Source organism: Caloenas nicobarica, chromosome 3, assembly GCF_036013445.1.
Source record: "Caloenas nicobarica isolate bCalNic1 chromosome 3, bCalNic1.hap1, whole genome shotgun sequence".
Classification (NCBI taxonomy): Eukaryota; Metazoa; Chordata; class Aves; order Columbiformes; family Columbidae; genus Caloenas; species Caloenas nicobarica.
In genome coordinates this window covers 116750722-116767353 of record NC_088247.1, presented here as the reverse complement: position 1 = coordinate 116767353, position 16632 = coordinate 116750722, and the positions used below count along the sequence as shown (strand labels likewise).

At 38.1% G+C, this 16632-nt stretch overlaps 1 protein-coding gene across 3 annotated transcripts in view; it reads left to right on the top strand.

The window, feature by feature from the left end:
- The window catches only part of SLX4IP (SLX4 interacting protein), a 75900-nt gene extending 59922 nt beyond the window's left edge, over positions 1–15978 (top strand). For 2 of the 3 annotated variants that reach the window (XM_065632008.1, XM_065632007.1), the window contains 2 exons: positions 12163–12272; positions 13764–15745. In XM_065632008.1, the coding sequence (XP_065488080.1) occupies positions 12163–12272; positions 13764–14577 (924 nt within the window). In that variant the 3' untranslated portion in view covers positions 14578–15745. Of the gene's footprint in view, positions 1–12162; positions 12273–13763; positions 15746–15767 lie in introns of those variants that run through there. The other variant, XR_010605981.1, reaches the window with a different exon arrangement.
- The last annotated feature ends 654 nt before the right edge of the window (positions 15979–16632 follow it).

The following is a 16632-nucleotide window of genomic DNA, read 5'->3' as shown; positions in this document are numbered from 1 at the left end:
CTACTTAAATATTTCATCCTGGAGGCTTTATCCAGGGTCAAAGGCTTATGAATTTTATGCTGCAGTTAACTGCTGATTGTCTCTGGAGTGCTCACATTGACCAGGCTGTTTCTGCTCACAGTGAGAGTCAGAATTACACACCGAGGTCTATGTATATTTTAGTAGTTTATCTTAGATGTGTTGAAGTATATTTCACCCTTGGAAGAAAAAAAATTCTCCTACTCACTCAACCTAGTATGTTTTTAATATCAGGCAGGATGTTTTTATTTATTATCGTAAATATAGATTTTATTATCTTCATTCTTAGATTGGTGAGTATCCTTAAATATCAAAGGATCAAGCAAATGTTTTTCTCTCAGAAAAAAATCAAACTGCTTTAGAAGTACGTGGCTATTTTGAAAATTATTGCTTCTCAGTATTGTCTTGAAAACTACTTATGTACTTTAAGTAGAAAATCACATCTCTGCATTTTGACTGAGCAATAATTATAATTTTTCATGTTTAAATATCTCTCATGAGATACCCAATTCCCCTCTTTGGAATTTTTAATCTTTCCATAAAATAAAAGATGAGAAGTTTTCTTTAGTTTCTTTCACATGATTCTGTCCGGTAAGGAGAAGGCAAATGAAAAGTATAATGATACGGACTTCAGCTTGACTTTTTCAAAATTTTATCTGATCTGTGGAATCTCCTGGTTTTTTAAAAAGCGACTTTAAACATTTTTATGTTTAAAAATAAATAAATCTTTTAGTGGGATCATACCCTATTCAATAATAAAGTCTTGGGAGTTTGCTTTACTTACAGATGCAATAGTACGTGTGCATAGAACTGCCTGGAATGGTCAGTGTAGTATGTTGGTAGGAGAGAATAAGATAAAGTCATCCCTAAACCATCTTTCCTGATTTGGAAAACTAACAAGATGTGAACAGCCTCTCAGTAAATGTATTGGAGTATCTTTTGAATTCTTGCCACTTGAAGTGTCCACTTTAGACTGTTTCGTTGATTCAGAATTTCTACAGCGTGTTAGTACCAAATTTGTTGTATAATCCAGTTCAGTACTTTGCCAAACTGGAGGAGTGTTTGATTGCCACTGAGAGGCGATTTCAAATTTTTGGCACTCCAGAAGTAAAAACTAAAGATCTGCACATTGTGTGTGTGTTTTTCTCTTCGTGATTTAGCGGTGAGTTTGCTTGAACTCTACACCAGACTACAAAAGACCACCCAGAAGACCTTTCTGTTGATATACTCCAGTGAATTCTGTCATGGGCTAAAAATGAGGCATATGTTTTGTTTTCCTCTGTATGTTGTTTGGGTTTGGATAATTTCATAATGTTGCATGCAAGTTCTTTTTGGTTTTGAGGGCTTATCTGTGTTTTATAAAAGTGGTTGACTATACATTAATAGAGAATTTGTCACTTTTCTGTGTTGCTTAATGTCTTTGCAACTGACTTAGTCAAGACTTAACAATCTTTTTTTTTTTTTTTTTAATAACTGCTTGTGTACTGTTTCACGGTTTGGGTCAAGCTTTCATTCCTGAGCTCTGTCAAGATAAGCCAGGCTCAATGCCCTCCTTCCCAATTACTCGGAACCAATTTTATGTCAGTCTGACACAGACACATTTCTTTTACTCATTGCAACTCTCTTTTTTTATCCATCTATCTTCAACACTCTTCTTTGCCTTTTCACTGCCTTTTAGGCTATTCTCTCTATCTCTGTAATAGGCTGTGCTTAAACCAAGAGTTTCAAGGGATGTAGCCAGATATGAAATGAAATTCTTATGTCCTACATATAAGGAAAGATCGTAATTAGGTTGCTCTTGAGTTATTCACAAGGAAAAACTTTAGCGTCAGTTGCTGCGAGAAGCAATTTGAAGCCTTCTGGGATGCATCTTGTAAGACTGAGGAACAGGTGGATTAGGCAGCCTGTCAAATTAGCTTAAAAAATTGGAGAGCACTCCTTAGGAGTAGAGCTGAAATAAAATAGAAGAAAATCTATTGATATGTGATTTTCTGTTTTCTAAAATCTATTTAGAAATGGGTGTTCCTGTGGTCACATGTAAAAATCAGTCTGCAGGCAGTAATAATAATTTTGGAAGAAGGGGAAGCTTTATTAAAGAAACAATACAGCAAGTTATTGAAAATACATAAGCAAATTGGAAGTCTCAAGGAAAAGATGGAATAATAGCCTGGCGAAGTTTAACCATAAACCCCTTGTTTCCTGTTTTGCCCAACTATATTTGTAATCTTGAATAGTTTTATCTTGAAAAAGACTACAGTTTTGGGAACACGGCAAAAGAGGAAACCCAGGGAAATATATAAGAGCTCTGGAGAGATTAGTCATCTTTGTCAATGACGACATTTTCTTGATGATTATTATGTAAAGAGCTAAAATGGAAAATTGGAAACGGGTTATCTGAAGAAATTATCTGGAGAAACAGTGGAAATGGAAATGGGTGGAAGGCTTATAGGAGGCTTGTGAGCGTTTGAAAATGTGCTAACAATGGAGTATTCATTGATAATCACATCAGCTTTATACTAGAATCTATGAGAGGAAGCAGTTGTAGGGAAAGCATGAAGTTAAGCTAATGATGATATTAAAGTGGAAATCTGAAATCACAATTCATATGAAATCATTACTCTTAAAAAAACAGCCAAACCAAAAACAAATGTAGGTACACAAGGAGAAGAAAAATGCTGAAGATATACCCACTACTTATTAAAACCCCAACAGAGAAATAAAACCAAGCTATTGCATCATCTTCATACATGTCTGTTTTTATGAATTGTGTTATTGTAACATGCTTCAGGTACATCAGACAGTTCTCTTTCTTAAAACTTGTATTATAAGAGTGTAGGTGACATGATTTGCTTGGCTTTTGATTTTGCTGGGAAGAGGCTTCTGGTTCTTTTGTGAAAACATGTACATTTAGCTGTAATTAACAGGGGACTTAATGTTTAGAGTATGTGCTGCTGGAACAGTGTGTCTGTTGGAAGGTAGAATGAAAACTTTTGTCTAGGTAGGAGCAATTTGTAAAGATTAGTAGAAGACTTTGTGTGGAATTATCTTAAATAATTGAAAGACTTTTATTGCCAAGTGATATCAGATTGAGTAGGGGAAGAAGGAAACGCTGTGGAATACAATTGCACGATTCATAGTGTATAAATGCTAATCTTGGCATGGAACTGTGTGTGTATATGTGCGTGTATATATATATATATATGAAATATCACAGTTAAACAGCTGTAATAGTGGACTACTACTGAATAGGTCAGTCCATAACCCCTATAGTTCTGGCTACATATTCCTTTCCTTTCCAGTTACAATGGACCAAGTGATTCTTCAGTCGAGAATGAATTAGTTCAGTGACTTGATCCAGCAGAACACAATTTCTTTGTGAAGCTTCTCTGGTTTTTATTGGAGGATTAATCTTCCAGCATGTCAGTTCATTCAACCAACTCATCCTGTACCCACACAGTTGCCAGCTGTGACACAAAAAAATGTCGCAGGAGCACGCAGCCAGGATTTGGAAGAAGAGAGCAGGACCACCCCTTCTGGTACCAGCTGATAGTTACCCCGGTGTGGAAATAAGATCCAAAACCACACATTAATGTTATATTTGTTATAATACTTGTCTTATGAATGGGTTTTTATTTCATTATCCTTTTAAAAAATTTCATTCAGTGTAGTTTTCATGTGTTTTCAGATAGTATGCTAAAATCTTTTCAGTCATTGTAGGAAACATAGCTAGAGGAAAACAATATTAAGCTGTCATTTGGTAACTGCATGAACAGGGTTCACTACATTTTTTCAAAAAGGTAGAGGCGGGGAGACAGCAGGCTGATGAACTGTATCCAAATACAACTTAATGGAGCGGGTAAAGAATGGTGTTTCTCTTTGAGTTTTCACTTTTGACACTTCAAACTTCTGTCACTTTTTTCTACTTATCCTTCATATTCTGCTCAAGCAGATGCAAGGTGGATGATACTGAAACATGCAGTCCCTCCAGCCTTCCTTTCCCTTTTCTCAGCCCTTGGCGTCTGTCTGTACTGGCATGTGTGGGGAGCTGGGTTAATTCATTGATCCCTCTGAAAACAAGGGATTTTTTTTTGTTTCGAGGGGGGTTTTTTTGTTGTTGTTTGCATGATTAGCTTTCAGCTGCATTGCTTCAGTCAGACTCTTGCTGCATGAACACTGGTGTTGGTACAGAGGCTTGGCAGGACCATGTTTTGGGTAAGGATGAGATTTCCCTTTCAGTGTCAGGATAGCTTTAAATTAGACTGCTCTCTCTGAGAAACTACATCACAAAGTAATGATCCTACCGTCTTTGACTCGGTCATCAAGAAGAACACTTCAGCAGTTTTACAATATTCCCTTTTGTCCCAGTTGTCTGCCCTTTTCCTTGGAGATCTCCGCTCCTAGAGCAGTTTGCCAGAAGGGCTGTGAGCTTGCAGCTCGTCTTGCTGCACATCACAGTCCTGTGGGTTCGTGCAAACCAAACCGCCCTGGTTTCTAAGCTGGAGCTTTGAATTGGAGCAGCTAGGGCATGTGTTTGTGTGTTCCCTTCTGCCAACTCCGTAGTGTGGGTAGGAACCTCCTGCAAAAGGGGAGGGGACGATACCTGAGAGAGGTAACGCTGTGAATTGCCTCAGCGAGATTTGCCTCAACTTGTCGTAGTTTCTTCTTATAGCTTACAAGCTGACTGATTTATTTTCTGTGTGGCAAAAGTCTAATAGCTGTCTGCTGTTTGTTATATGAATGATGCAGAGAAGAGGACAAATGATGAAATGAAATCTGACACAATTATTTCAATTAGTCAAGACTGGAGAAGGCTGTGGAGAATTTCAGAGAAACCTCAGAGAAACGGATAGAGGGGCACGAGGACTAGAAATGAAAATAATCTGTTGATAAATGCATAGTATTTTTAGTAAAAAGAGCAATTACAGTGTTTATGCGTACCGCTGAGTGAATTAACTGTACAAGCTCTGGAAAAAGGCCAAGATATTGCGACAAGGAACTGATTTGAAAATCTTTATTCCATAGCACTATTTATCTGAAAAGCAGAGAGAATATTATATATGGAGTGAAATAAAAAGTGACGCTTAAATTGTCTTCATGCTAATAAGTAAGTTGAATAAATCTTCAATAAAAGATTATGTACCTCTCATTGTACAAAATCCAGATGAAGGACAGTAGAAATACAAAAGGTCCTGTAACTGCAATATAAATGATTAAGCACATAAAATGATTTCCATATGAAGCAATCTTCAAAAAGTAGGGACAAATTGAGTAATCTTTTACCGATTTTGGTAGTTACTTGTTATACGAGTGCTCCAGTTGATTTTAATGTAACTACTTAGCAGCATTCACAAGATCTCATTTGTCAAATCCTTGTGGTTATTTAAGATATTATCATCTGTCATCATCCTTTCACCTCCCTCATTTTCCTCTCCCTTCTCGCTTTCTTGCTGTCACAGCTTATGCTGCTGGTTAAGGCGGATCTGAGCTGAGATTTCTGGATTTTGCGCTGAATGATGTTCTCTCTGCGGACTTTGAGAGGTTTGGCACCTCCAGCAAAGGTGCAGGGGGGAAGGCTGGGGGAAAGCTACATTGAGCTAAAGGTTTTATTTAGCTTCTGTGCATCTGTGAGATTTTGAAGACTCTAGGACTTAAAAAGATTTCAATTACTTCAGTTTTTCATAATAATTCTCTATATTCCTGTTGGGCAAAGAATATTTGATGGATTTTTAAAAATTGTTTTAAAGAGCAATCCGTTCCTCAGCCTTCAGCAGGAACCTCTTACAACTAATAGGAATTTCATAACTTGACTGAACAGTAAGCTGAAATATATGATGGCAAAGTTCACAGAAGGATTTTTGAACAATTTGTAATGATTTGAAATTATTTGGATCCCCAGGGATGGGGATGGATCCCCAGTGTAAGCTCAGAAATCTTGAGGGCCTTGGGGTGGTGGCGATGGTGGTGTTTGCATTGGCAGTCAAGCTAAAACACTGACTAAGTTGTTGAACAGAGTAATTATCTCCTGGGCTATGCGGTTCTGCCTGGTTTACATATTTTGCTTCTCTATAACCAGCAAAATCAAGAGTATTGGTTATTCTTTCCACGATCTTCTACAGCTGTTAAACGCTATTGCAATAGTATAAAGAGAACAGTTTGTTGGTTGGTTTGGTTTTTGTTTGTCTGTTTTACATTGTTGTATTCTTTTCGAGATATTTTTTCCTGTAAGCATTGAAGTTCTAAGTATAAGAATCATGTTGTACACGTCATGTACTATAAATAGTATTCTGTTATGTCTTATAGCCCATGCTATATCTGGAAAGATAAATACAAAGTTCAGTATTACTGATAGGTGTTTAGACAGCTGTACAGGTTGTCTCTGATACCCATTTAGATTTGGAAGACAGAGGATCCTCATGTCAGACTGTTAAAAGCTGTAGTACAGGATACTCATGTGACAACTGAGTAGCAAATTCCTTCCCTCATGGTTTGTAAGTGAGGGAAAGGGGTTGAGTTCTGCATAAAATCGCTATCTTTTTATAGAAAAGTCTTTAAAGTATAAAGCATGTATATCTTGCATGTCCTCTTTTATAACTACTGGAGGCAGGAACCTTAAAATTGATGGGATAAGCTAGCTAAAGATACATTCTTTTAAGACATTGGTTTTCTTAAAAAAAAATCAGCGTTAATATACTTTACATTTTTCTTCAGTGTCATTGAGAGAAGGTATTTTGGTTGAAAAGCTATTATTTTTTCCTCCATTTCTTATCAGTGGCCACTTCCTCTGAAGATAGAATCTGAGTCTTGTAGCATCAGTATATAAAATCAGAATGATTAATAGCTCAATTACTTTACATTAATTTTAATGCTTTTGCCTTCAAGCAAAAACACGCAGCATGTGTCACGTGCTTCTCAGTATGTAAATAAATCGTGTGTTTCAGGAGCACCTTCTGTGGCTTTAGAAAGTGTTCTGTATGTTCTTTTTATCTGTGTTACAGTTGTGTATCGATTTTTGTAAAGACCTCCCTGCAACTTCAGTTTTTCTGTGAGGTATCACGTTTTATTTGGTTTGTGCCATTTACAGCTTATTAGGAATTTTTCTATTTTCTATTATCTAGCAAGTGTTCAATACAATAGTCTGGGATTTCTGCTATATGTAAGAATCTTATTAAAATCCAGACAAAAAGACTTCAAAGGCAAGAAGGCATTTTCCTCATAGAAGTCATATATTTTAAGCTAATCTGATGATGCTTTGGGGACCTTTGGAGTGTGTGGAGTTGCCAGGACTTACCTATCACGCGAGAAACCCAGGTTCACTTTCTTGAGAAAGTGGAATTTGTATCACAGGGGCCTGTAACAGACTCAGCGAAGTCTGAGACTAAATAGTAAAGTTCACGGGGATCTTGACAAGCAAAAACTTAAGATCCATGGTGTCAAATCAAAATGAATTTTGGTAGTAGATAATGAAGACTCTACTGATCCAGGAATTAGATTTTAGTTTCCGTACTAGGCCACAGGTGAAGATGCAGTTTTCTCTGGTCCTTACTCAAATTCCAATCTTGTCTAAAGAGTGTATTTTTAAAACCATTAGCATTCCTTGAAAATACCCATTTCAAATGGGAAATCAGTAGTCCTATGCGTAACATGGGATGATCCTAATTTTTTTTTTTTTTTTTTTACTGCAACTTACATATGTAGCAGGACATTCTGTTTTAAAATGTAGAGCAATATTCCACAAGTCAAACCAAGGAACTGTATTTCGAGTTAAGAACAATATCCATTTCTTGGAAAACGTCTATGAATGCTTCACAGTGGGGTTACAGTTCATAAGTAAAATTTCTAGGGCAGATGCATCACTGCATTAAAAACCGTGACAACTTTCCATCGTGAAATCGCGGGAAGGTTTTCCTTCTTGTGGGATTGGGGAGGGCAGAAAACAAGACCCAAAGCTCCGTCCTGTTGATTTTTCTATCAGTTAGATGACAGGATCTGGTTCATCCTTCCCTGGCAAACATCCTCACGTGCTTTAGGGAGCCCTTTTCTATTTATCAGTTTGGAAGGTGTCCTGGATGACCTCTCTCAGCTGCCAGTCATCTCTTAGAACACTTTTGAGATGTAAAGGTTATCTTAGATGGTTGAGTGTTTGATACTGCTTAGAGTGGCATTAAAAGAAATGCAATTGCAAGCTCCCATAAAGCTCCCCTAAAATAAGTGCTTCTGTCTGATTCCTTTTACTAATTTTAATTTTATTCATTTTTTTGTGTCTGGGATAATACTTTATTTCATTGCTTCATCTACATTATTATATTCAGAGTCCCCCCCCATATGCCACTCTGATACTAAATTTGATTTATTGGACTCGTTGATGTTTTCTATTAAGTATTTTTTGATGAGCAAGTTGAGCCACATTGATAAGTGCAATTGAGAAACAATGTGTGGTTTTTATTGTGGGGTGGTTTTTTTTGTTAACCAGACATGAAATTTAATGATCCCATAGTGTTACTTTATTGGTGCATAAACATGTGCAACTGTTATCCTGAGAAGAGACAACTAGAAAGTATGAAACCAAATGAGAAGTGGGAAGTGGGGGCTGTGGTGTTCACTTCGGAAATTTTTCTTTCAACCCAGCATCCCAAAGCCTAGACTGAAGGGGAAAAATGAAGAAAAAAAGAAAAAAAAACTCAAGTTTTGTATGAGTATTATTGTCAGGCTGAAAAGGCCGAACCTTTTGCTCTTCTTTAGGATAATGATTTGTAAGGATTCTTCGCAAGTGCACATCCACGAGTAGTTCTTTTCCAGGTGTTTAACGCTGGAAAGAGCTGCAGATGGCAGTCACCACTTTTATATTTTTGAGGATTCCTTTTTCATTATGAGAGAGATAGCAAGTTGAGTAAGATGGTAAAAAAATGAATTTTCAATTTGATAAGCCCTAAAGCAAGTATGTCTTGTGCCCAACAGTCATGTTTCTATGTATGTCTTAGTAAGAAGTTTGGTGTGTGTTTGTGGCTTGTTTTGTTTGTTGTGTGGTGTGTGTGGTGTGGTGTGTTTGTTTTTTTTTCCCCAGACATCTCTTTGAATAAGTACTAAGGATCTTAAAGTGAGGTTTTGAGAGGCCACTATTGTGAGCAGGTAGGGTAGTAAGACTTTGTCAGCTTCATTTCTGGAGAGTTTTAGTGACAAAAACAGCTGAGCTTACCCTGGGATTTTAAGAGCACATATTTCTAATAGAACTTGGCAGTTCAAGGGCTAAAGAAGCATTTGAATCTTTTGTGCCCACCCAGTCTCTATACAAATGTAAATATGTCTGTCTTTAACAATTCGCCAAGAAATGTGGTTTTAATTTGTTAGCAGCAATTCCACTCCCTGCAGCTCTTTCGGAGTCAAGTCACAAGTCTGGCGGTGCTTTGACGTTTTTCTCTGTCATGGTGTCATTGTTTATATGATGTCTGCTTCTGCTGTCCTCCTTTTTATGCCTGGAATATTTTTCTTTAATTATTTCACTGCCTAAAAGGAATTTGGGATTACTAGACAGGATGAGAGCCGATTAGCTTTTTTTCTTTCTTTAACAAGTCCCGAAGTTCCCATAGGAAATAAATAGTATTCCCAAAACAGACGGCGTTTTTTATTTTTTTTTAATTAACTAAAATTATTAAGTCTAATAAAGAAAATAAAGGAAGTATCACCAATAATGGCTGAGTGTCTTGGTAGTATATGGAGTGCCCATTGTTGTTATTTATGACTCTCTTTGCCTTCTATTGTGGACTTATTCCAGCCTTAGGGAGTTTACATCACTCCTAATAGCAAAAGGCTCTCTGGTTCCCACAGAGTCTTTCAAAGACTGACTCATATGCCTTATGTTAATTGTTCAGCTCTCAAAATACAGCACTTAGAGGGTGTGGTTCCAAGGGGAAAATCTACTGTACTTAGAGGGCATGTTCAGAAGTGTTTCACATATAAATCATTTTGATTTTTTTTAATTTTTTTTTGAACGCCTTAACCCTTTTCTGTCACTAGGTGTTAAGTTATTTGAAAACAAAATAAAAAGTTGACGATGGCTTGGTGAGGGAACATGTGAGCCCTTCAACTCTGGACCATTAACTCCAGTCTGACTCAATTCACAAGTGACACGGCTTCGTCATCTTTGCCTCTCTCCAGGGTCTGTTCTTTACACCGTGGTGTGACGATACACTCCAGGCAACGCTCGTGCCCCATCCATAACCAGATGCAAGTCAGAACTGAGCTTTATTGCTTATTTGCAGCACTGAGTTTGGCTGGAGAGGAACTGTCCCACGTTCTCCTGGATTTTGTACAAAGTGCTGTTTTCCACCCATTTTTTACCTCATCTACACAAATTGCCTTAGTGGACTGGTGATCCTGCCCCAGTGTGCCATGTTGATGTCCTCAGCTGAGGACTGAACATTTCAGAGAATTAGCCTTACCATAAAGCAGAATAAGGAAAGTTGAAATGCTTCCGCTCGCGTGTCTGTTCTCTGGCCACGTCCGAGTGTGCTCCGGCTGCTTTGATGCAGAACGATTGTGCAAGATCATTCAGTCTGAACGTTACTGGAAATCAGAATAGTTTCTACAGACTTTACAGTTCGGAGTCTTTGTCCTCTCTTGAAAATAGCAAAGCCCGTGACTATCTTAATAATATTCCCTTCTTTAATAGTTTACAAAATATGAAAATGTATTTAGTCAAATTAGGGGAGTCCATACCTCTAACAAGAATAGAAGCAGCAATTAATCCCTGAGATTAAACTAGTTAGGCTTGATTTCTGAGGTTGAAATCACATTGCATGTATGTCTCGTGTGTTTTCTGCCCGCTGTGTTGCAGCATGAGTGGACAGAACCTCCTGCATCTCTCAATACACACAAATACGTTTGCGTAACTTGCCTCTGGAAGGAAGGCTCAAAACAGCTGTAATTTTTTTTTTTTTTTTAAACTGTTGAAATGGCTTTATTTCTTTGCCTGACTACCCTCTTTCTGCTTACAAAACAGGAACTTCTCACTGGCTTATTCTTCGAGAAAGAGCTGTAAGGTTTACCCCCTCTCCTTTAAAACAGAAATAAAAATACGAAGGGGGAGGGCTTAATCCCCTATAAGCGATGGGTTCCTGAGAGGGTGTTCCAGGCAGCGGTTGTGTACATGCTTTGGCCTCTGCAGTTTTTCTTCTACTTTCTTCAGTTCTTTCATTACCGCCTGGCTCCAGTCTGCTAACCTCATAGTGCAGAGCAAGAAATGGTCAAAGTAAGCACCTCCTATGTTTGAGCCCCGATCAGAAGTTGCATCATGCGGGCTGATTTAAGAAATTCTGTCAAAGAAAAGGAGATGCACAAAGCCTCTTCTCTTCTGGACTTTGCCACGTGTTTTTCTCCCCTCCCCATAGCCTCCCAGATAATACTTTTTTGAAGTAGTTGATAGCGAAGTCAGCAAATGGCCCTTCTATCATTGAGATTGTTTCATTGCGAAAGGAAATGCTCGCAGCTGGAAGAAAAGGAGCGTTTTCCTTCCCTCCCTCTTGCCTCAATCTCATATTATAGAAAACCACGACGCTGCTGTTAGCTGAGACCAGAAAGAATTCCCCTGTTGTCCCGTAGTAGCCAACCACTACAAGCTGCGAGTGTTTGAATGTTCGTATTAAAAGTTTTAACCCTTGCCTTCTTAACTGAGCAAATAACGCTCTGTATGTTTTTTGGTAAGCATGGAAAATTATGGGAATTCTTCTGAGAATAATTGTATAGACCACTGCGCCAGTCAGTCTCTTCAGAAAAAAAAACAACTGACAAACATGCTCCTGTCTGCAAGAGGGATTCCTGGCATTTGTCACAGTTTGAGCCACAAAGATGTCAAATATTTGCCAACAGTTTCCTCAGACGGTTTGGAAAGCTACATCCCTTACATTACAGTCTTATTTGTTTGTGGTATATTTTAGCATATGAAATATGTTCGTTGGGAGTCTGAAAGGGGAGGGAACTGACTAGACTCCCAAATATTAAAAGGATTAAAAATGATTTTGTTTCTCTTAGGCAGCTCAGATTAAAATAATAAAGAACATCTGTAAGTCTTAGTATTAGAAATGGAGTTTTATGTTGAATAATCATAGCTTGATGTGTCATGTTTTAAACCTGTATTTTCTTTTGGAGCAGAAAGAAGAACTTTCCAATGGGACGTCTGAGTATTTTGCTGAATCTGCTGAGAACAAGAAGGTTAAGATTAGTCTGAATGAACAGATAAAGCAAGACATCTTGAAAGAAATGTACGTCACTATTCTGTCTAAGGTGTTAAATTTATAATCTGGTAAAATTTAGGTTAAGGTAACCTAGCCTATGTAACAAAATTTCAAATAATATAAACTTCTTTACTAAAGATGATTTTAAATTACTGAGAGACTGCTACTCTAGCATGGATAAGCACATAAAACGATCGTTGTTGTTTTGTACAGCATGAAAAAAGCTATTACAACCCACGTAGAGATCTCACGTAGCACTAGGCAGAATCAAAACAGGGTGTTTTTGCCTTGAATGAAGCTCTGAGCCAAAATAAATATCTGATATTTGAATCTGGTGAAAAACACTTTGCAAACATATTTTCTTTGTTCATTTTGAGAGTCTGCAGTGTATCGTGGTGTTAGTCTGGATCTTTGGTCACAATTTAAGGGCGTCCCTGCTATGGTGGATGGGGAGGCTTGGTTGGCGAGCTGAACATTTTCCTGGTGTTCTGCTGTACCAGGCGGCCATTCTCAGTTGCTCAAGCTGCCAGCAGCCCCAAATCAACTGCGGAATCGGGGATTAGCTGTGAACCCTGGCAACTCTTTACCCCTGTTGTCTCATCTGCGTTGTCTTTAGAAATGAGGTTAGGTTTGGAGGGTTGCTAGCTGTACCTATTTTGGAAGAGCCCTGTTTCTGAGGAGCTCGACATCTGCATCAGCAGAGCAGCAGAAAGCGGTCTCAGCCTGGCAGAATCCACAGTAGTATCTTTAGACTCAAAATCTTACATAGGCAGCTTCAGAGCTTGTGCATAAGCCCATGTGAAATCCAGGTTTGTAGGTGACACGCTGCTGAGGAGCATTTATGCACTGACGCTCCATCAGGTCCCTTGTGATCCCATTTTCCTCTAAAATTCCTTTTAGAATATCATCTACTTGCATTACCTAAGTCCTCTCCAGATGAATGGGCTTGATACTAGATGAGTAGTGGTTAACTTTAAAGTAACGCTTTGAAATGTCCTGGGAAAAATTCCAGAGGAACATTCTAAAATAGAGATTAGAAACTCTCACACAGAGAGAGGCGCACGCTGCCCCTCCCCGCCTGCCCCCCTCTATTCTTGAGATGTACATTATACATGTAAATGTATGGGAATGGTTTGTAATCATTTAGGCACTTATGAAATACTATTTTATCTAGCCAGTTTGGGAAGGAATTCAATATACTTTTGCAGTGTTGACCTTTCACATCTGTAATGAATCCAGTTCTGCCTCTTGGAATAGAATGTGAACTCCTTCATGGCTGAGTCATTAATTAATAGGGTTCCCCTAGTGCAGTGGAAAATCGGATGGATAACGCTTGATATTATCCACACTAAACAAACATTACTGCTTGTCAAGATGATACACGGGGTTTTTTCCACATTCAGAAAGAGGGTTGCCCGAGTGGTGTTTCAGAGCTTGCAAGAAGGGCAGATTGATGCAGTGAAGATTCTTTTTTAATTTAAAAAAGAAAAAACAAAACAAAATTCCTTTTTCTTGCAGTGTGAAAAGGACAAAAACAAAGCAAAGTAGCACGAGCAAACCCCAAACCAGCAAGGGCTCTACGAATGTGTATCTTGGCTCAGCGGACTCGCAGACAGAGACCGGCAAGAGCGATTGTCGGACTTCTCTCCGTCCTCAGTCTGAAGTGAAATGTCGGAGCACGGGACAACTAAAGGGCTGCATCAATAGAGCTGAAAGCAACTTGGAGCTTCCTGTTTTGGAGCTGGAAAATGATGTTAATCAGAAACAGCCAGCTGATGTTAGCAGCCAGCAAAAACCTCACTCTGCGGGGCGGTCGAAGTCAAGTCCTGTAAGCGAGAACCTTCCTTGTAGCTGTGAGTCAGCACTGCTGGGTCCAAAACAAAGTCAACAAGTGATCCAAACACAGGCTCAACAAAAGAGCTGTGGTTCTGAAAAGAAGTTAGAGCATTTTAAAAAAGTATCCTCTGAAGGGGCTCCTTTAATTCCTAGCAATCTGGAAATGAGTAAGCGTGGTGATGGTTGTTTAGGTTCATTGCTGGAGGAGAAGACCCCACTTAATTCGAGGCGGTTTTCTAAAGACGTGACAAACATTCTATCTGATGAGGAGTCACTAACTTTGGGAAAAAACCTCTCCCAGCCTCTTTCTGTGAGGAACAACATAGTACAGACACACAAAACTGAGTCAAACGTGACCACTGAAGAATTGCCTATGATGCCACCATCTTGTTTAGAACCGCAGCCTGTGTCTTTGGAGAAGCTCACCCAAAAAAGAAAGAAAGAAGCTGAAAATGGTCTCAGGAAGTTAAAACTGCGAAGGCTTAAGAAGTCATAAAGTCTGAAATACTACCTCGGTGGCATGAGTGGCCAGCCACATTTGTGTTCAGAAAGTATATGCAAAAAGTAGGAAGCAATTCAAAATAATAAAAAATAATAAAAAGTCAAAATTAGATAAAACTTTTTAAGACAATTTAGTTAATTAAGTATTTTAGTCATTTGGGACTATAATGAAGATAATTCTGTTAAGTCTTTAGGAATTAGACAGAAATATTCTACAAACCAGTGTTTTATTATAGAAAGAAAAATCTCCTATAATATCTGCTAAGCAAAATTTTAGATCTGTCTATGTTTTAGTACTATTATAAAGTCATATCAGCTAATGACAGCAAAAGTCACTTTTGTGATCTGTCAGCAGCTGCAGTTATTCAGTGTTTTGCTTGTTTCTGAACACGTAGTTTATTTTAGTAAAAATTAATCCTTTGTCTCTCTATGTTGGGAAGTTCATGGTTTATTCATATGATCTTTACAACAGTAAGGCGAATTGAGGTTATTTCGAATAAATCTTTCACCAGGATCTGATTGCTGATAATTTAAGATACACTTTTTCAGTGGGATCTCGAAAGAACTATAGTTTTTGCTTGTGCAGGTTTGATCTGAACACTGATTTCTAACCCGAGTTGTGATCATGCATTCAATCTTTGGAAAAATGAGGATTCATTTTATACGTTCAGTCACCTGGATGTACAAGCATTGCGACTGGGAAAAGTCCATACATAACCATGCATACACGTCTTCGTGCATTCATGTTTCAAAATCAGGCCTCGTTTGTGTGCAAAGAGTTTTTCGGGTGTTAGCGATACTCAAGTTATTTCTTAGTTTAAGATAGAGGTGATTTTTAATTGCACAGTGGTTTTTAATGATACTTTTGTAACTTGTACTCTAATGTGCTAAGGAAATGTAACTTTTTATTTCATGCTTATCTTAAAAAAAAAAAAAAGTTTAAAATAAAATTATAAGCAATTTTCTTTCATCCTCTCAAAACCGGTGTGACCACAGACATTTTATGCGAAACAATTCTGAAAAATTTTTAATACGGATTCTCATGAGAGTTAGTGGCTCGGCAGTTGACAGCTAGACACCGTCAACTGAACAGCATCTTTCTGCTAGAAATAATTACTGCTTTTGCAATAAGTAGAAAAGATTCTACATGCCTGCTAAAATACATTTTCTCTTTTTTTCTCGAAGCCAGTTTGCGTGATGTTTCTCACAGCGCTTTGCAGGGAGGCTGCAAATGAGCCTGGGTTTGGATTGAGAATATTCTGAGGTATGTTTACTGGCGTCTTCTCCACGGGCCAGGAAGGGAGGAAAAAGCACCTTTTTTATGGACTTAAGAGAGGTATAAGGATATTTAAATAACTTTTTATCACAAAAGTAAGAGTAATTAAAATAGAATAACAGTTTATATTGGAGTTTTAGCGTGTATTTTCAGGATAGCTTCTTTAAGTGCGTGCAGTGAATAACTGATAAGAAGTGGTACAAGCACATATTTCAGACTGCAGTTACAACTTTTCATTATTTCTCCTTTGCTTTTGCTTAGATCTTTGTGAATTTCCCAGTATGTTCCTGGTTGTAACAGATATCTACAGCAGGTTTGGAGGATTATGCAGTGACAGACACATGCCGAGTTTACAAAATCAGTTCTTTTCATTTCATTCCTGTGCAGAAAAAAGACCTTGTGTTTGGTTTTCTAAACTGGGAAACACATCGGTTGTATCTGTGAAAATTGGGGATCTTCTTGAGCAGGAACCTCCCAAACTGTCACCGCTGACAGTTTGGGATTCTGAAGCTTCTCTCCTTCTTGCCTCTCTACTCTCCAAATCCACTGAAGTATTAGAAACCTGAGAGCAACCACATATATTTTGTATCATTGCATACTGTTATTATATATAGTTCAACCTTATAATTACAATTAAGTTTTAATCAGAACTGAATAACATACCTGCATGCACCCTCACAAATGAATGTTGTACCTCCAGAGAGCACTTGGGTAGATTCAATCCTTGTGTCTCTAGCTACAAACACCTTGATTTTTCCTTTAGGATATTTTGTG